The following is a 16,382-nucleotide window of genomic DNA, read 5'->3' on the forward strand; positions in this document are numbered from 1 at the left end:
AAAATAGACACGGCTCTTGATATTCCCAGTCGGCGAATGAAGCTAGACTAGAACTGAAAGTGTCAATTTCCTTACTCTTTCAAGCCAATTTCTAGTGGCTTTACTTGTTTCCCCAAACACATACTTTTCTTTTTTGGGGGAATATTCAACCTTACATATCTTTTTGGCAAAAACTTGTGTGAGACGGTCTCACGGGTCCTATTTGTGAGACGGATCTCTTATTTGAGTCATCCATGAAAAAGTATTAGTTTTTATGCTAAGAATATTACTTTTTATTGTGAATATGGGTAGGGTTGATCCGTCTCACATATTAACATCCGTGAGACGGTCTCACATCTTTTTTTTTATAATAAAAGATGCATTAATTGACAAAGTTGTAGATTTTAATATCTAACTTATATAAACTTTAGGTGGTTGCCCTGAAAATATGTGGTCATGCAAGGACCATATCGCTACCCAGGGAGAAATCAACCGGCCACGTTGTACGTTGGTAATTGTTGAATCGGTCGGGATTTCATACTCGCTGAATCCCGTCCTGCTGTTTTTTTTTAAAAAAAATAAGATTGGAATGAATAATATTAATATTAATTAAATAAACTGTTGGACTATTTCTACTTTGAAGGAAATCTGTTTCATCACAAATTTCAATGAAAAAACCAAAGACATTAGTAGAAAATTAATTCAGAATGTTCTCATAGTCATGTATTTTCTCTTTTACCATGAAACTTCATTAAATTAGCAGAACTCGATCATGAAATAAATAATTCGCACATAAACTCGTACATATGAATTACACACTATATTTATCAGGGAAAATAATTTTTTTGGTCCACCTTCTTGTCCAATTTTGGGTTATAGTTCATTAGGTGTTCAAAGTTTGACCCTAACTTTTAATTTTCGAATATTTGATCAAGTTGCTGCCGTGATATCAGACATGTCAATCATTTCCGTGCCACATCTGCATTTTTTTTAATTCCATGTCAATTTTTTCTGGTGTCTCATCTCAGTGTTGCTTCAAAACACTGATGAAATAGGAATGAAAGCGGCAAAAAAAAAAAATTTCAAAATCGATACATCAAACCAAATTTTAAACACTTAATAAACCAAAACTAAAAATAGGAAAAGTAAGTAGAAAAAAAGCTATTTTCCTAATTTATTATTTTCATGGTGTCCCCACACTAAGTGTATTCAACGTATGAGATTTATTGACTTTTAATGACTTTTGTATATTTTAAAAGTCTAGATGTATTCAATTAAGACTTTTACATGGTCTATAGAAGTCTAGTGATATTCAAAATAGACTTTCATAGAGTTTTAAAAAGTCAAGTCGTATTCAATATTGACTTTTAAAAACTCTATAAAAGTTTATATGTATTCAAATTTTCAATAGACTTTTAATAATTTCATGGAATTCATTAACATACAAATATTAAAGCCCAAGGTACAACTATAAATTGTCAAAAATTGTATTTGGTTCAACCCATAGATTTGGATGGATTTTTAAAACTTCTAACTCATACACAAACTATTTATTTCTCTCTGTCGCTTCACATAACCTATCTTCTTATCTTCTCTCATCTCATCTATCTCTATCGCTCTATCAAATTTTCGAAGTGTATCTCTATGTATATTTTCATCTTTCTTTTTCAAATTTTTCATTTTTGACTGATTGTTCATTTGATAATTTTTTATTTTAATATCATAAGAAATTTTGAATTCTAAAATTGATTTTTTTATTTTTAATTTATGATTTATACAAACTAATGTAATATTCAATAATAATAAAAAATGAACAAAAAAAATATCACTTAATTCTTAATAATTGAAAAGGCTCGCAAAAACCATGATTTTTTAAATTCTTTTTAGCATTTTCAATTAATATGTAAGCTATGATATTTTTATACAAAATTATATCCATACAATGATAAATAATATTCTTTTCACATGTATATTTTCAATTCAAAAACAAGATTATAGATTAATCAATTGACGTATTTTAAAAAATTTACAAAAATGCATACAAACCCACATATATATACACATGTAAAGATTAAATGATTTAACTTTTGCAAACATCTTATAAAAAAAATTCACAAAAATCTATAAAAATCTTGCAAAAAAAAAAGTCTAAATGAATCCACTAAATGCTACCGTTTGTGTGTCGAATGAGTGCCACGAATCAAGAAAAGTGAGCACTATAAAAACACATAATAAACACCGTTTGTTTTCAAATTATTATGTGACCAAGAAAGTGGTGCTGGAGTATCGTGCGATATAGGGTTCTATTTCCCCGTTCGGGGGAGCACATTAATTGATCAAAAGAATGCGTACATACTTTACATAGCGATAGTATATAATTATAATGTATTTTGTAAACCCCATGATTTTTAATTAACTAGTAGCAAGCACCGCATAAAATGTGTTTAAAATCATATTTAAGATATTTACGACGCTACATTAATTAAATTCCAATACCATATACGGCTATTGAAGAGATACCATCAAAACATACACCAGAAGTGCAAAACATGATCAGTACTTTAAATTTTGCATATTTTCATATTTAATTAAGCGTGTTTGAAGGATTACAAGTTCCGGACCTGATGTGACTCACGCCTATGGACTCAATATTTTATTCAACTCTCTCTCTCTTCCTCCATCTTTGTCAAAAGAAAATGCCCTGTGGTTTTCATATGGTCCAGCGTTCTGATTAGTACACAGCTAAATTCTGTCCATTCAAAATCAAACCGTAGACCTTTCTGAATTCCTCCCAACCCATTATAAATAACATTCAGGAGTTGAAAACAAATTCAGTAATTGAACATAGCTAGCTATCAACTTACAAATTGAAAACTTAATCTGCCAACTTCATTTTTGGGCAATGCAGCGTTCTTCAGCCGCCAGGATCAACGATATTTCCCGCCAAATTCTGGGCGAGTTCCGGCCAAAAGCGCAGCCTTCTCTGCCGTGCAATATTTTCATTAACCACCGCGGTGTTGACACGAAGAAGAATGTGGCGGGGCTGTTGTACGACCACCTCCACTGTCTACGGCTCCGCCCGTTCTTGGATAGCAAGAGCATGAAACCGGGGGACAAGCTTTTCGACAAGATCGACACGGCAATTCGTGAATGCAAGGTGGGGGTGGCTGTCTTTTCTCCCATGTATTGCGACTCCTACTTTTGTTTGCATGAGTTGAGCCTCATGATGGAGTCCAGGAAAAGGGTTATCCCCATATTTTGTGATATAAAACCCTCGGATCTTCGAATCAAGAATGACGGTTCTTGCCCAGCTCACAAGCTCGACAAGTTTCGACGGGCCCTCGTAGAGGCAAGATATACTGTCGGGGTAACGTTTGACACGTCAAGAGGGTACACGAGACATATATAACTAACTACCTGGTTTAATTTCAATTTATGTTTCTGTTTTGCTTCAACGAACATTATTTTGTGATCTAACATTATTATAATGTGCAAATCATGAATCAGGGATTGGACCGAATTTCTTGCAAGTGCAACGGATGCTGTGATCAAGAATATAATTGAAGTGGAAGAAGAGAGCGTGATAAAGAAGAATAACAACCTTCATTGCTCTCCTGATCAAGAAAGTATTTCCACGATATACAATCCGAAAGTGGCCAACCAACCAGCATAAGCTGAAATGTTATGAAAAAGAGAATAAACCAGCGCAAGCTCCAATAACTGTTTTTCATAATTGTTCGTTCATTGGTTGTTAATTAATTATTTTTTCCCTAAGCTAAGCTAGTGCTTGTTCATCTATATATAGATTCTTTGGACTAGCTCTAGCCAAGCATTATACAGTTTGCTAGCTAACGCATTCAATTAATTCAAATAAATATTTATCTCATGGCTTGCAATATTATTCAAAAAGAGTTTTATCCGGTTTCATAAATTAAGTAAATGGAGAGAGTTATGTGTGTTTATGCGTCTCTCTCGGTTGGGTTTCCAGAGAATAAACATTTGAAGTTTAAGTCTAATTTTTTCTTTCCAAATCAAATGATCAATTTACCCAAAGATTCGGGTTGATCCGAATTCTTCGGTGGTCGAACGAATGGTTTTTAAATTAGGAGATTCAAGTTGAAGTTTTTATACGAGGACGTGAATAGGCTAAAAAGACCGTCGTTAAATATTTGACCTAAGGAGAGACATGATATGGAAATTAAAACACGGGTTGGGTTTCAACCTTACCAACGAGGTTTCCAAATTTGTCAGGTACAAATCCATTATCTTGTAAAGGCAAAAATGGAAACTTAAATACAAAACAATCTTTTATAAAAATAAATGCTAAAGAATTTATATATATATATTTTAGCTGTGTGTGTAAGTTGCTTAATGGAATTATTTCTAGGAACAACATAATTGAAGGTGCATATCAAGAATGTATATTTTCTTTTCGAGAGCTCGTCACATAAAAACTTCATAGTTAATCGTGCTTAACTTAGGACAATTATAAGATGAGTGATTCCCTGAAAAATTTCCTAGGGTGTGTTTGAATGTAAGTTTTGAAATACCTCAAAGATTCAAATTTTCATCTATTGCATTACTTGTAAATTGCAATCTTTGAGAATTATTGCTGCCTAAAATTTCTTCTGTCTCCGAAAAAGTAATATATGTCGCCTTAATTTGTTTCCTTTCCTCGAAAAACTTACAAATTCCCATATGATCATTTAGGCAATTATCTCATTCTAAATGCTTCTATGCTTTTGAGGGTTCATGTTAGGACAAATGAAGGGGGCAAAGGTGAACAAATTGAAAAGAAAAGGCAGAAAAAAGTGCAAATCATACGAAGTTTAGAGTGGCAAAGGAACAAGAGGCACGTGTTGGTGGTTCATGGATTAAGATGCATGTTGGCCCCCTTGTTTTATATATTAGGTCAACACAATTCGTAATCCCAAGCTTAATAATTGATATCGTAAAAGTACTCAGAGGATGTTTGTGATTTGCTTGGATCGAAAAAAAATTGAGTGCTAATTGTGAAGAATTTCAAATAAATCAGTATGAATGTAATTTAAAATTCGTCTGTCAAATCTTTAACACAAATCAAATCATTGACTCTATATCACGTTCATCAACTCTAACGTAAATTTAACAGAACCATTTTGACCCAAATAAATCAACAAACTTGTATGGTTAATTGATTAATATAAGGAGACTTATCGATGATCACATAAAAAAATGATTGAAAAATCTACAAATTTGTATGGTTAAAAGGCGAAAAAACATTTAACCCTTTTTTCCATTGCTTTTGGTAAATTTCAAATGTCGTTTTGTTTCAGAAAAGAGCGACACTTGACCCAAATCAGTTTAGGTTCAAAAGTTATTGGCCAATTTTTTTGCAACTAAATGTTTGTACGGACGCAAACAAATTACCTTTAATTAGCATAAAGAAGTTATTTCCTTAGCATTGATGGTGTTACTTAAATTATAGCTTTTAAAATACACAAAAACTCTTGGGATATTGTATAATGGATCAATTTTATGAGATGAATTTCTGAACCAATAAAACTCGTGAAAAATATAATTTTTTATGCTAAAATTATTACTTTTCATAATAATTATGGTTTGAGTCAACTCATCTTAATAATAAAAATCAGTAAATCGTCTCACAAAAGACTTATTTTTTAAAATAACATTAAAACCGACTAAATTATTTAGTCAAATTCAAATATAATTCGAACTTTGTTTTGTTCATACAGTAAGTTAATTTATCATTGGTGATTGGTCCCGTGGAAACAAAAATAGAAGAAAAAAGCGATAAAGGAGGGAAACATAATTAATTAGAAAATGGGCCCGAGATATGTCTGATCGTGTACAATGATACTACACGATCATATTGATATACCCTTCATCACAAATTGATTTGTAATTATTTATTTATTTTATAGAATATATATATAGCTTGACAGTGTAGCTGATAGCACTTTGCAGCCAAATTTACTTACGAGATTGTACTTACCATAAAATTAAGTTGGTGTAAATTTGTTAAATCATTACAAATATTTTTTTTTAAAAAAAGTGGACGCCAATAATAAATATTGTCTTATTTGGCCAAATAAAGAATGAATGATGCTTAGATTGATTGGAGTAAATAAAGAAGATGGAGTCGGGTCAAAATTGAGGAGGAAAGTAAAAGCTGGGTTGGAGCTAATGGCAGGTAGCGTAGCTCTCTAAATGGAAAAACCAGACCCTCTCGAGCACATGGCACACATACATAAGCGGAAGAAAGGTCCACAATGAAAGACCTTTCTTTCAACTGTCAGAAAACTGAGGTGCTATTTGAATTTCCAACCCTTTCTTCTCCTTTGAACACTTGATAAAGCAAGGTTAATCCTATTTGTAGCTATCCAAGTCTCCATTTTTTTCCAACTTTCGGTAGCCTCTTTCTCTACGTGCTATACAATCTTACGCTAACTTCCATTTCAAGACTCCTGCGGCCTGCCTTGATTACATTGCCGTTGAGAAATCTGTGGGAAAAGTTCACTACTGTATTTCTAATCTGCCGTAACTGTTACCAAATTTTCATCTTGGAAAGGGACTTTGTAATGGGAGGTGAAGACGAGGGGTTGTGGGGTTGGCCACCGGCACCTAGTGGTGCTCCGCTTTACTTGCAGAAAGAGGATCACTGGACGCACTTTGATAACTCTGTGAATGCTATTTCTTTTGGGTTTGTGGCCACCGTTATTCTCATCTCGATGTTTCTTGTCATGGCTATTTTTGAGAAGTTTCTTAGAACCACCTCGCCGGCGCTTTCTCCGGCTGGTGGCCGTCGGTTACAATCAGACATCGACGCTCATAATCGTATCGGTGGCTTCAATGCTAAGCTTGGGTACCCATCTCCGAGAGTGAGTATTTGTCTTCGATATCATATGATCTGTGGTTTTTCTTCTTGGCTTTTCGCCTTTTTTTTCACTTCCTTTTTATGGTCTTCTTTGTTGTTTTGCTTTATTTTTTGGCAATTTGGATTAAAGTTTTGTTTCTGCAGGCTGTGATGATTGCTGTTCTGACAAAATCCCGTAAATTCTTTATTATTCCTCTTTTGCAATTTTTCTTCATTTTTCAGTTTGACATCATTGTTGTGGTAATGGTAAGGTTTTCTTTTCTTCATTTGGAATGTCATGATATTTTCTACTTTGAGGAATACAATTTCTATACCGCAGCTAAAGCAAAGGCAGATAAATATTTTCATGAAATTACCTCTTGATAGAGTCTAATTTTACGGGAACTTGATTACAATAACATATAAAAAATTCATTGAAAACAGGAATTGTACGTGTCGTTTCCTGCAGCATAAATTTTAAAATAATTTAGTAAACATAACAGCATGTGCATATTCCTGGGATTTTGACAACACAAAGAATACACTACTATGTACTATAATATTTTAAAACTCGGTTCATTCAAGAAGTTGTTAGCTGGTTTCTTGGTCCCTGCCTCCATTAATGAGAAATGTAGTCAGCCTAAAATATATATATTTCTCAATTCCATGTTTCTACCCCACCCCCTTTTTTTTTTAGCACTTTTTGGCCCATCATAAGAAATATTAATGACTCTTCGCGTGGCTAATCCCGGATTCGGGGACAGGCAGCTCCCAGTATTGAAATTCTTACTTTTGTGTTAGTTTGTTGTCTTCTTTCCATCTTTAATCAATAATCATACACACAACTAGGTTCTTTGTATTATGAATAACGACTTTGTGGACTCGTTCAACACAGTCTGATTTAATAATAGCCAAATATGTTGATTTCCAGACAATCTTAGTTAATTAATGTTATGTCTTTAGGGAGGAGTTTATTGAGATTTTTGTGATGTCTAGATAAGAAGAACTCCATCTCTCTGAGCGAAGAAACATGTGAGCATTACTCCCAAAGTTTGAAGTTTGAACCCAAAAACTTGTGTTTTAGCCTTTAGGTGTTATTCAATGTCTGGAGTGAGATGACTTATGCTATGCGATGAACTTTTTAGAGGCATCCCATGATGGAGGCCTTGATCATATGATCCATCGTAATAAAAAAGTGTATGAATTGTGATTTGATGTTTTTTTTGTGACTATAGTTGTTATTCCGTGGTATAGTGGTTAGAAAAAGAATGTGGTTATGGATATTCGCTGGGAACCTGTCTGGTGGATCCATACATACTAGTTTTACAAGTACCTCCGCTGATAGATTGTATGAAGATTGGAAGTTTCTTGTACCTTTGCAAAAGGTTAAGTAGGAGTACTTATCACCGGTTGATTGGTAACTGAATTAAAGATATAACGGTTTCTTATTATATCTTCTTTACGCAAAGTCATAAGCGACCAACAGACATTTACGCTGCTCTGTCCTCGTCTAGACAGTAGAACAATCGAAAAGATTGCCAAACATTCGTATCCTAGTTTTTCTGGCTCTCTTTCCCTCTTTTCCTGGAGTTGTTTCAGATCAGATATTTGGTGAAACTTGATTCAACAAGGGCATAAAGAAGCTCAATGACGTTGCTTTTTTGTGGAGGAGTGTTAGATGAACTGTTTGCTTGGTATTTCACTACAAGAATGCTTGCTTATTTTTCTTGTTACGCCAAATAATTTCAATTCATTTTCCAGAGAACAGTACTGAATGCCAGAGAATTTTCGGTACTAATGCCGGGTGACAATGTTCCCACATTTATTGCACACCCAGCACCCTTCCCTTGTCCTCGGGAACGCATGCATCGGCCTTCACATCAACAACCATCCAATTTACAAGAATGTCTTACCCCCACCTGAACTCAAGAAGTTGTGCCATGCAAACGTCAAACTCTGTCGTGATCATGGTGCTGGATACTAGTAAATCGAGCAGAAGACACACAGCTGGTACAGGTGCGCTTATTCAAGTGGAAACCTGAAGGAAGGCAATGGCTCCCACGGTTCTGGGTGTGGTGTGTATATGTTTGCTCTGATCTTTATGCAGGATTTTGTAGATATCTATCATCGTTTGAAACGACTCTTAAGGGGAGGCAAGGGTCATCTTGCAGGAGTAATTTTTTCCGGAAAGTATTTCGATTCTTGGGAATGAAGCTTCAAAGTCCTCTACCGTGCAATGCTGTTCAAATAAAATGTAATAGCTCATATTGGAAACCGACTCTTGCAATCACTAACTATTTGTATTACAATTTTACCAGCTAACTTATGGTGGTTATGTACGCCTACTAAATCAATGCATACTTAAGGTTACTAGTATTAAACCAACTTTGTGGCAGAGTCTATAACAGGTAAGAGAGCATTTTAATTTGAACATTCTATGAATCTTTTAAACATTATGGGAAAAATCAAATTTTATATTGATCAATGTGTTTGCATCAAAACTAAATTATTGGCCAAGAAAATGTGAATGACATCGAACAAGTTTAGAATATATTTTATACTCGTTAAGGTAAAAGATTTTGAACGGCTAGTTGGTTGAAAGATTGACTAAGTTTTTAGACTCTCACAATTGACAATGAAGCACATGTGCAACGTCAAGAAAGCTTGGAAAATCGTGGGAAAGAAGTCCAAGGAGTTGGAAACCACATACTGAACAAAAAAAAAGGGATCAGCAGAAGATGGACACACAACTCAACACATCAAACTCAAAAAATTATATATCAACAACTCTACAAATTTTAGTCCGTAATTCAAGTATTTTCATCTTTTTATTCCGGATTCCAACATTTTTTTAAACTATTTTCATTCTCATTTTCAGTACTTTATTATATTTTCAATTTTTGTGAATTCCTTGTGATTTGTAAATATATGATCATGAAAGTTTATTTCTTCAATTTCCGGACTAATTTCATTAGTTTTTAGTGACATATTTATTAGGAGTTTAAAATTAACGATCAAGCTAAGGATTCATATTCGTTTTGTGTTTAGAAGTTAGATTTTTTTACATTTTCATTCAATTTGATGCTTGTAGTACTTGACATGCCCACAACATCAAAAAAATCTTTGCAAACACAGCTTACGTTATGAACGATTTTGGATAAGAAGCAACGAATATGAGATTTTTTAAAATATGCATAAAAGGAAGGTCATTTCATTACAAATCATAACGAATCTTTGATGTTCTTCATGTGATAAGATAAATGTGTATATTTCATTATTTTAACTATTAGATTAGACTAAAAAAAGTTATTGTAAAATTAACAATAAAAAATATAGAAAATTAAATCTTAATTAATAATATTTTCATCCATCATTGGATCCCCGAACCAACTTTAATTTCCTCTACAGAAATGTAAAGCATTCCAAGGACACGAGTGGATTTTCAAGCGACTCGTCACCCCTGGTTGGCCCCTGGTTTTCGCCAGTATCTTCCCCATCATCCAACTTACGGGTCTTTCCCCCTGAAACTGATCCGAACCGATCGGGAGACCTACTCATTTTCTTCTCATATCCACTCCGAACCATACCATTTTTTGATGGCCCGGACTGCATACGTATCGTTGGAGACCTTGTCTCTCTTCTGGGCTGTCCACATTGCTGTTCCTATTGCTCCAGGACCCATGCCCTGATACAGGACGGACCCGATCAGGTGGGGAATCGGATATTCTACCCGGAGATCTCCCGATGATATTATCTCTCCTCCGGGCCGAATCAAACGATTCGTTCCTTACCCTGGCCAGTGAATTACTCTGTCGGATTTTAGAAACATTGTTGCTCCTGTGCCCGTTTTTTTCTTTCTTCTCTCTTACTGTCGTCAAAGGGCTCACGCTTTCGCTGACAGTGCTGCGGATCTCTGAGGCCTCTCAGGCTGCTCCTCATCGCTGAAAACCATGAAAGACTTGTTGAAAACGTCTCCGTCGTCTCGTTGTTTCATCTCACCTGGGGTGGTATTCGAAACCTCATGGATTAGCATAGGCGAAGAATTTATGAATGGAGTTGAGCTTGTGTAGTTTTCGAGCAACGAGGAATGTTGGTTCAATGTTTCGTCTTCTTGGAGTGGGATTGTTTGAGGTAGAGATTTGCTGGTGTGTTTTCTTGCACTCTTTGGTGGAGTGTTATTCGTACTGACACAACCACCCATTGGCTTTAAGGTTAGTTTTCTGAGTTTGCATGGAAAAATGACGGGGAATCGTTGAATGAAAACAGAGGGAATTTTAATATCGTAAACATCGGATCAGGTTGCTAGGGTACGGAAAATGGACAAGAAAAAAGGACAATGCTGCGTCCGTTTTATTCAAAAATAATAATTGTATCTCGAGAACGGCCAGGAGTTGTTTCCTTGATATTTTCCAGAATTCACATGCATCAACGTACTTTTCTGGTCAACATTATTGTTATTGAATGGTATTTATAGATTTGGATAAAATTTCTTAACAAAGCGCGCATGCATGTGCCTCTCTCACCTTTTGATCAAAACATACTTTTTTTTTCTTTTTTTGATCAAAACGTACTTTGTGACAACATGAGTGTAAAACTGGTTGAATCATAAAATAGTAACATTAAATTTTTGGAACACGACAGGGGAACACATCAGAATGAATTCATTTCAGGTGTACCTTCTAATTTCATTTGTTTTACGATATTATTATTATACAAGTAAAAACACGTGTCAGAGGAGCAGGTGAAATTTAAACGCATAAAAAAAATATATTAACTGACGTTTGCCTTAAATCTTGTTTTTCCACCACAATCGCGGCAATTATAACCCCCATAATTAAATAATCACGTTTATTTTTTTTTCAAAGGAAGTCAGCAGCGCGTTTTGTCTGACCAGACCCATCGCTGTCACACTTTCTAGAATCTCTGTTCCACCTTTGAATCATAGATTTCTTCGTCCCCCCTCACCCCAAGCTTCAAACTTTACTTCAAAATTTTCTACTTTACGACTCTCTTTTATTGTTGTTAAACTAGATAATTTAATTTACCTGGCGAAGATGGCTGGCCGATATGATCGTAACCCGTTTGATGAAGAAGAGGAAGTTAATCCCTTTGCTGTAAGTTCTGTCTGTTTATTTCTGCATTTGTGGGTTGGGTTGGGTTGGGTTGCTGGTGGATACTGACTTTGGGTGCTAAAATGCGCAAAACCAACTGTTTTTACGTGAAGAATTTGGAGTCGACGAATTTGTTTGGAGGAAGAAAAGAGTTGGGGTTTTCTTTTGATGATTGGCTGGGTTCATGGCTTGATTAAATATGGATTCCTTTTTCTTTTTGAAGTCATTCTTTCCCTGAATATTGTATGGAACCATTGTTTGGCATGTAAAATCATGGTTTCCCCTAAGTTGTGTATATGAATTTTCAGTTGTTTTCTTCAATCTGGTTAGCTGAAATTTCCATTTTAGTTGCGCATGTCTGTTAGGTACCAAAAGTTTGTCGATTAGAATTAACATATCTCAATTTTTGTCTATCATTTATTCAATTGACACATCAATGTGTATGTAAATCTAGGATGGATATGTAAGAGGTAAAGCAGGGTCCAACTACAGCGGAGGCTCATTTTATACCACGGTGAGTTAATATGTTCCAAGGTTTATAACGAATTTTATTCCATTATCTGAAATTTAATCTCTGAGCAATATAAATTGCTATTTTATCATCAATTACCTGAAACGTTGATTTCTCTGTTTTCAGGCTGCCACGAACTCAAGACTTTCGCCCCTTCCTCCAGAACCTGCTGATTTCTACAATCCTACAGCTCCGGTTGATATTCCTATTGATAATGCTGGGGTAGGTGCAAGTTTTTAGCCTTAACCTGCAACACTATATTGTTTCTTCACTTTGTCGTCGTTATGACTTACATTTTCCAAGGAAAAAACTCGAATACAGGACTTGAAAAAGAAAGAAAGAGAGCTACAAGCTAAGGAAAATGAATTGAAAAGGAGGGAACAGGTAACTGTATACGCGCAACATGAATTTTTGGGCGTCGTTTGGACTCTGATGTGATGAATTTATTTAGTGACTCCTGCTTTCTAGACCCTAATATTTGTTGTGCTATTATCCTTATGATGAAATGAGCAACCGAATGATATTTCAGACAACTTAGTGCGAGAATCCTTCTGAGCTCTTAATATCCATTTATGTTGCGCCTCCATGCCTGCAGTAAATGCACTTCTCCATCTAGCATCAATCTTTAATTCTTGGAACAGGATATTTGGGAGGAGTGCCTAGATTGTTGCCCAAGACCTATGAGCAATTAAGGATGATATAAAGGGTTCTTCCTGTACATCAATTGACTTGGGTGTGTCCACTGGACAATGTTTTGCATCATGTCGATATTTGCTAATGTGCAGTGGTAGGCCCAATCCATTGCGAGCTAGAAGCTCCCCTCATTTTTTCAACTTTTTGTATTATGTACAAGTCAGTTGTTGTAAATGAGTCGAGTTTGAGCTAAATTGAAAGAAAAAATCGACCTTGAGCACAATAGTATTTTATATAATGTCAAAAATACTATTTTTAAGAAATTTATCTCGCAAGTGACTTACAAGCTGATGGACAACTAACAGTGAGTTTGAAATTTCTAACCCAATTGATTCTGAGCCAGCCACCTTGACTCACCTTTCATTCCTATGCATGTCCAAAAAAACTGAGTTGTACACACACGCGCAAGATGTTTTTATTTTTTATTTTTTTTTTAAGATAAAATGTTTTTAGTTATGACTCTCTTGGTGCGTTTTAATGATGCCCTGCAGGAAGTTAGGAGGAAAGAAGAAGCTGCTGCACGAGGTGCCTTTTCTTATTTAATTGAATCTTCTCGTTGTTTTTCATTTATATGAAAAAAGAAATAATCTTCTTATTTTGTTTACTTTACACCCATAATAAAGATTAGATCATTGTTTTTTCTTTTGTTTCTGTGCAGCTGGTATTGTTCTTGAGGAGAAAAATTGGCCTCCCTTTTTCCCCATCATTCATCATGACATTGCGAATGAAATACCAATTCATCTGCAGAGGCTGCAGTATGTTGCATTTACAACCTTGTTGGGTTAGTAATTTGATATCATTGTTGTGGAATTTCTGTGGTTTTCTCGTCACCCATGCTATTCTGCTAAATTAATCCTTTAGTTTCTCATTTCCCTTTTTATAATCTTTTTATTTTCAATATTTAGAGGGTTAAAAATGGTCAGGCATTAAAATACTTTGTCCAGATGTAACAAAATAGAAGTAACTTATTGTTGCATGGCTGACCTTTGTTTGCTTCTTTGGTGAAATCTGTTGGTAAATTTATGATCATGTGTATAAACTTAAGATTTTCATTATTTTTCCTTTTTAAACTTAAAGCACAATGGATTTGGATGAAATTTATTCTGGACAACTCCTTGATTAGAGAATGTCTGTCGAATTGGGTGCTCAAACAATTTTTTCCTCTCAAAATTTTCAACTGGTAGCCAGATTATTTTTGTGTATCAAAGAAAACAAAAAACACGCTACTACATGTAGAAATTGGAGATCCTGCGTGTTTTTCTTTGTATCCTTGATTCACTGGGGTTAAGGATTAATCGAGTGTAGGATTGCAATTTTGGGTACGTCAAAGAATTTTTGTCATTAGTATAAAATCTCCAAGTCATTGAGAATATGAGGAGGATTGTATGTGAATGCTACTAATTATGCTTGTGCTGGTGGTGATCAGGACTCACATTTGCCCTTTTATGGAATTTGGTTGCTGTGACTGCCGCATGGATCAAACTGGGAGGTTGGTGTCCAATCATTCTATTGTGGACTATCATTGATTCGTGTGTTTTGGATTCATGTTTCTAACTTTTTTATCCGTCTCATAGATCCGAAGATCTGGTTTCTTGGTATCATTTACTTCATTTCTGGGGTTCCAGGAGCCTATGTGTTATGGTATCGCCCACTTTACCGAGCTTTTAGGTCCGTCCTTCTATCTAAATTTTGCAAAACCATATTTTACAGTTGGACTCGAGTATGATTTGGGTGGAAAACATGGTGATTCAAAATGTTGTTGGTAAACTTAATATACAGACAACTTTCTAGGTTAGGGGGTATTCATCAATGTGGAGAGTGGAATTTCATTGAATGCCTGAATTTTTATACCATACATGGATCAACTGTTGGCGATCTCTTCATAGAGTTTGACTTATTTTTCCTTATGAATTGCAGAACTGAGAGTGCTTTGAGGTTTGGGTGGTTTTTCTTGTTTTACTTGGTCAGTTTTCTATTTGAATACTCATGGATTTTTACATCTGCAACTAAACTGATCACAATGCTTCATTGCATATCCTTACAGCTTCACATTGGCTTTTGTATATTTGCCGCGGTTGCACCTCCAGTCGTTTTCAAAGGGAAATCCCTGACGTAAGTCTTCCTTAAAATTTTCAGCTGAGCTGCTTACAAAATTTCCGCCAGCGAATCCTTATTTGTTTAAATTGCATTATTTCTTCTGAATCTGTGTTATTTTATCTGTCAGAGCCTTTTGATTGATATTTTAGTCTGATCATGGATGCTGGTTTTTACAGAGGCATCCTGCCAGCTATAGATATCATAGGTGATCATGCTATAGTCGGGGTGAGTCTTTAATCCCTGCTTAGCTGTAACAATGAGCAGAGTAGTTTAACATCCCTGAAGCAGATTAAGTTTATGATTTTATTGACACAAAAGGGATCCCTCTACTTTCTTCTGTAGCAGTAATCTGATACAAAAAAGAATCAACTTTTTTTTATTATTATTTTTTCCCACAGGTTTTCTACTTCATTGGGTTCGGACTATTTTGCCTGGAATCAGTTCTAAGCCTTTGGGTTATTCAGGTCTGTCATTTCTCCAATGTTGATTTTCCAGATGATGACTCCAGTCTACGCAGTACAAGTGTGTTGTTCGGTCGGAATTTTTACTGTTGTTTCTGATTGATTGTGCAGCAAGTATATATGTACTTCCGAGGCAGTGGCAAAGCAGCAGAAATGAAGCGTGAAGTCGCTAGGGGAGCCATGAGAGCGGCAATATAATATATGCAAATACACCTCACATCGATACAGGATGACCTATTCAAGTAGCGAAATTGGTTGTGACATGTAAATTTTATTTTGTGTTGGCAAATACGAGTACAGTATTTCTTTTAATAAGAAGAACCTGAAGGAAGGACATGAAACAGAATACAAAGTTGATACAATTAGAGCTAGCTACTCTATATAGAGATCACGTGTAATACACTTTGAATTCTCCTACGTATTTTGATTTGGTTGTTCCGGCACCCCAACCAGTCAGGATATTTGGGGACGATGACGAAACAGGCCAGTGAAGAGGGCTAAAAGTGTAATGGTCGCTCTCTTTCTTGGATCCCCACCATTCGAACGAGGTTATTATTCAGAAGGTGCAGAACGCACCGAGTTAAGTACGTAACACGAGTAAATTAAGACCAAAAGAAAAAAAGGTAATGAAAAGAAATCACATGTAACAAGTGCAGATTGGCATCGTGGACAAT

At 35.2% G+C, this 16,382-nt stretch overlaps 2 protein-coding genes across 3 annotated transcripts; both read left to right on the forward strand.

Annotated features, from left to right (window-relative positions):
• Window positions 1-2,881: 2,881 nt before the first annotated feature.
• LOC140988516 (probable 2' cyclic ADP-D-ribose synthase BdTIR) lies at window positions 2,882-3,652 on the forward strand. The gene is made up of 2 exons (XM_073457518.1): window positions 2,882-3,369; window positions 3,487-3,652. The coding sequence occupies exons 1-2, from the start codon at window positions 2,882-2,884 to the stop codon at window positions 3,650-3,652; spliced, it is 654 nt and encodes a 217-aa protein (XP_073313619.1).
• An 8,055-nt stretch (window positions 3,653-11,707) lies between these two features.
• On the forward strand, window positions 11,708-16,151 carry LOC140988110 (secretory carrier-associated membrane protein 3-like). 2 transcript variants are annotated; one of them, XM_073457043.1, is made up of 13 exons: window positions 11,712-11,949; window positions 12,401-12,460; window positions 12,584-12,679; window positions 12,779-12,841; window positions 13,642-13,675; window positions 13,809-13,931; window positions 14,577-14,639; window positions 14,725-14,818; window positions 15,068-15,113; window positions 15,195-15,262; window positions 15,424-15,472; window positions 15,646-15,711; window positions 15,820-16,151. In XM_073457043.1, exons 1-13 carry the CDS (start codon window positions 11,890-11,892, stop codon window positions 15,904-15,906), a joined length of 909 nt encoding a protein of 302 aa, XP_073313144.1. In that variant the 5' UTR covers window positions 11,712-11,889; the 3' UTR covers window positions 15,907-16,151. The 2 variants fall into 2 exon arrangements, 1 of the variants encoding a protein (XP_073313144.1); XR_012177298.1 differs by lacking the exon at window positions 15,820-16,151 and having other exon boundaries at window positions 11,708-11,949; window positions 15,375-15,472.
• Window positions 16,152-16,382: the final 231 nt, after the last annotated feature.

Source organism: Primulina huaijiensis, chromosome 11, assembly GCF_012295235.1.
Source record: "Primulina huaijiensis isolate GDHJ02 chromosome 11, ASM1229523v2, whole genome shotgun sequence".
NCBI classification, from domain to species: Eukaryota; Viridiplantae; Streptophyta; class Magnoliopsida; order Lamiales; family Gesneriaceae; genus Primulina; species Primulina huaijiensis.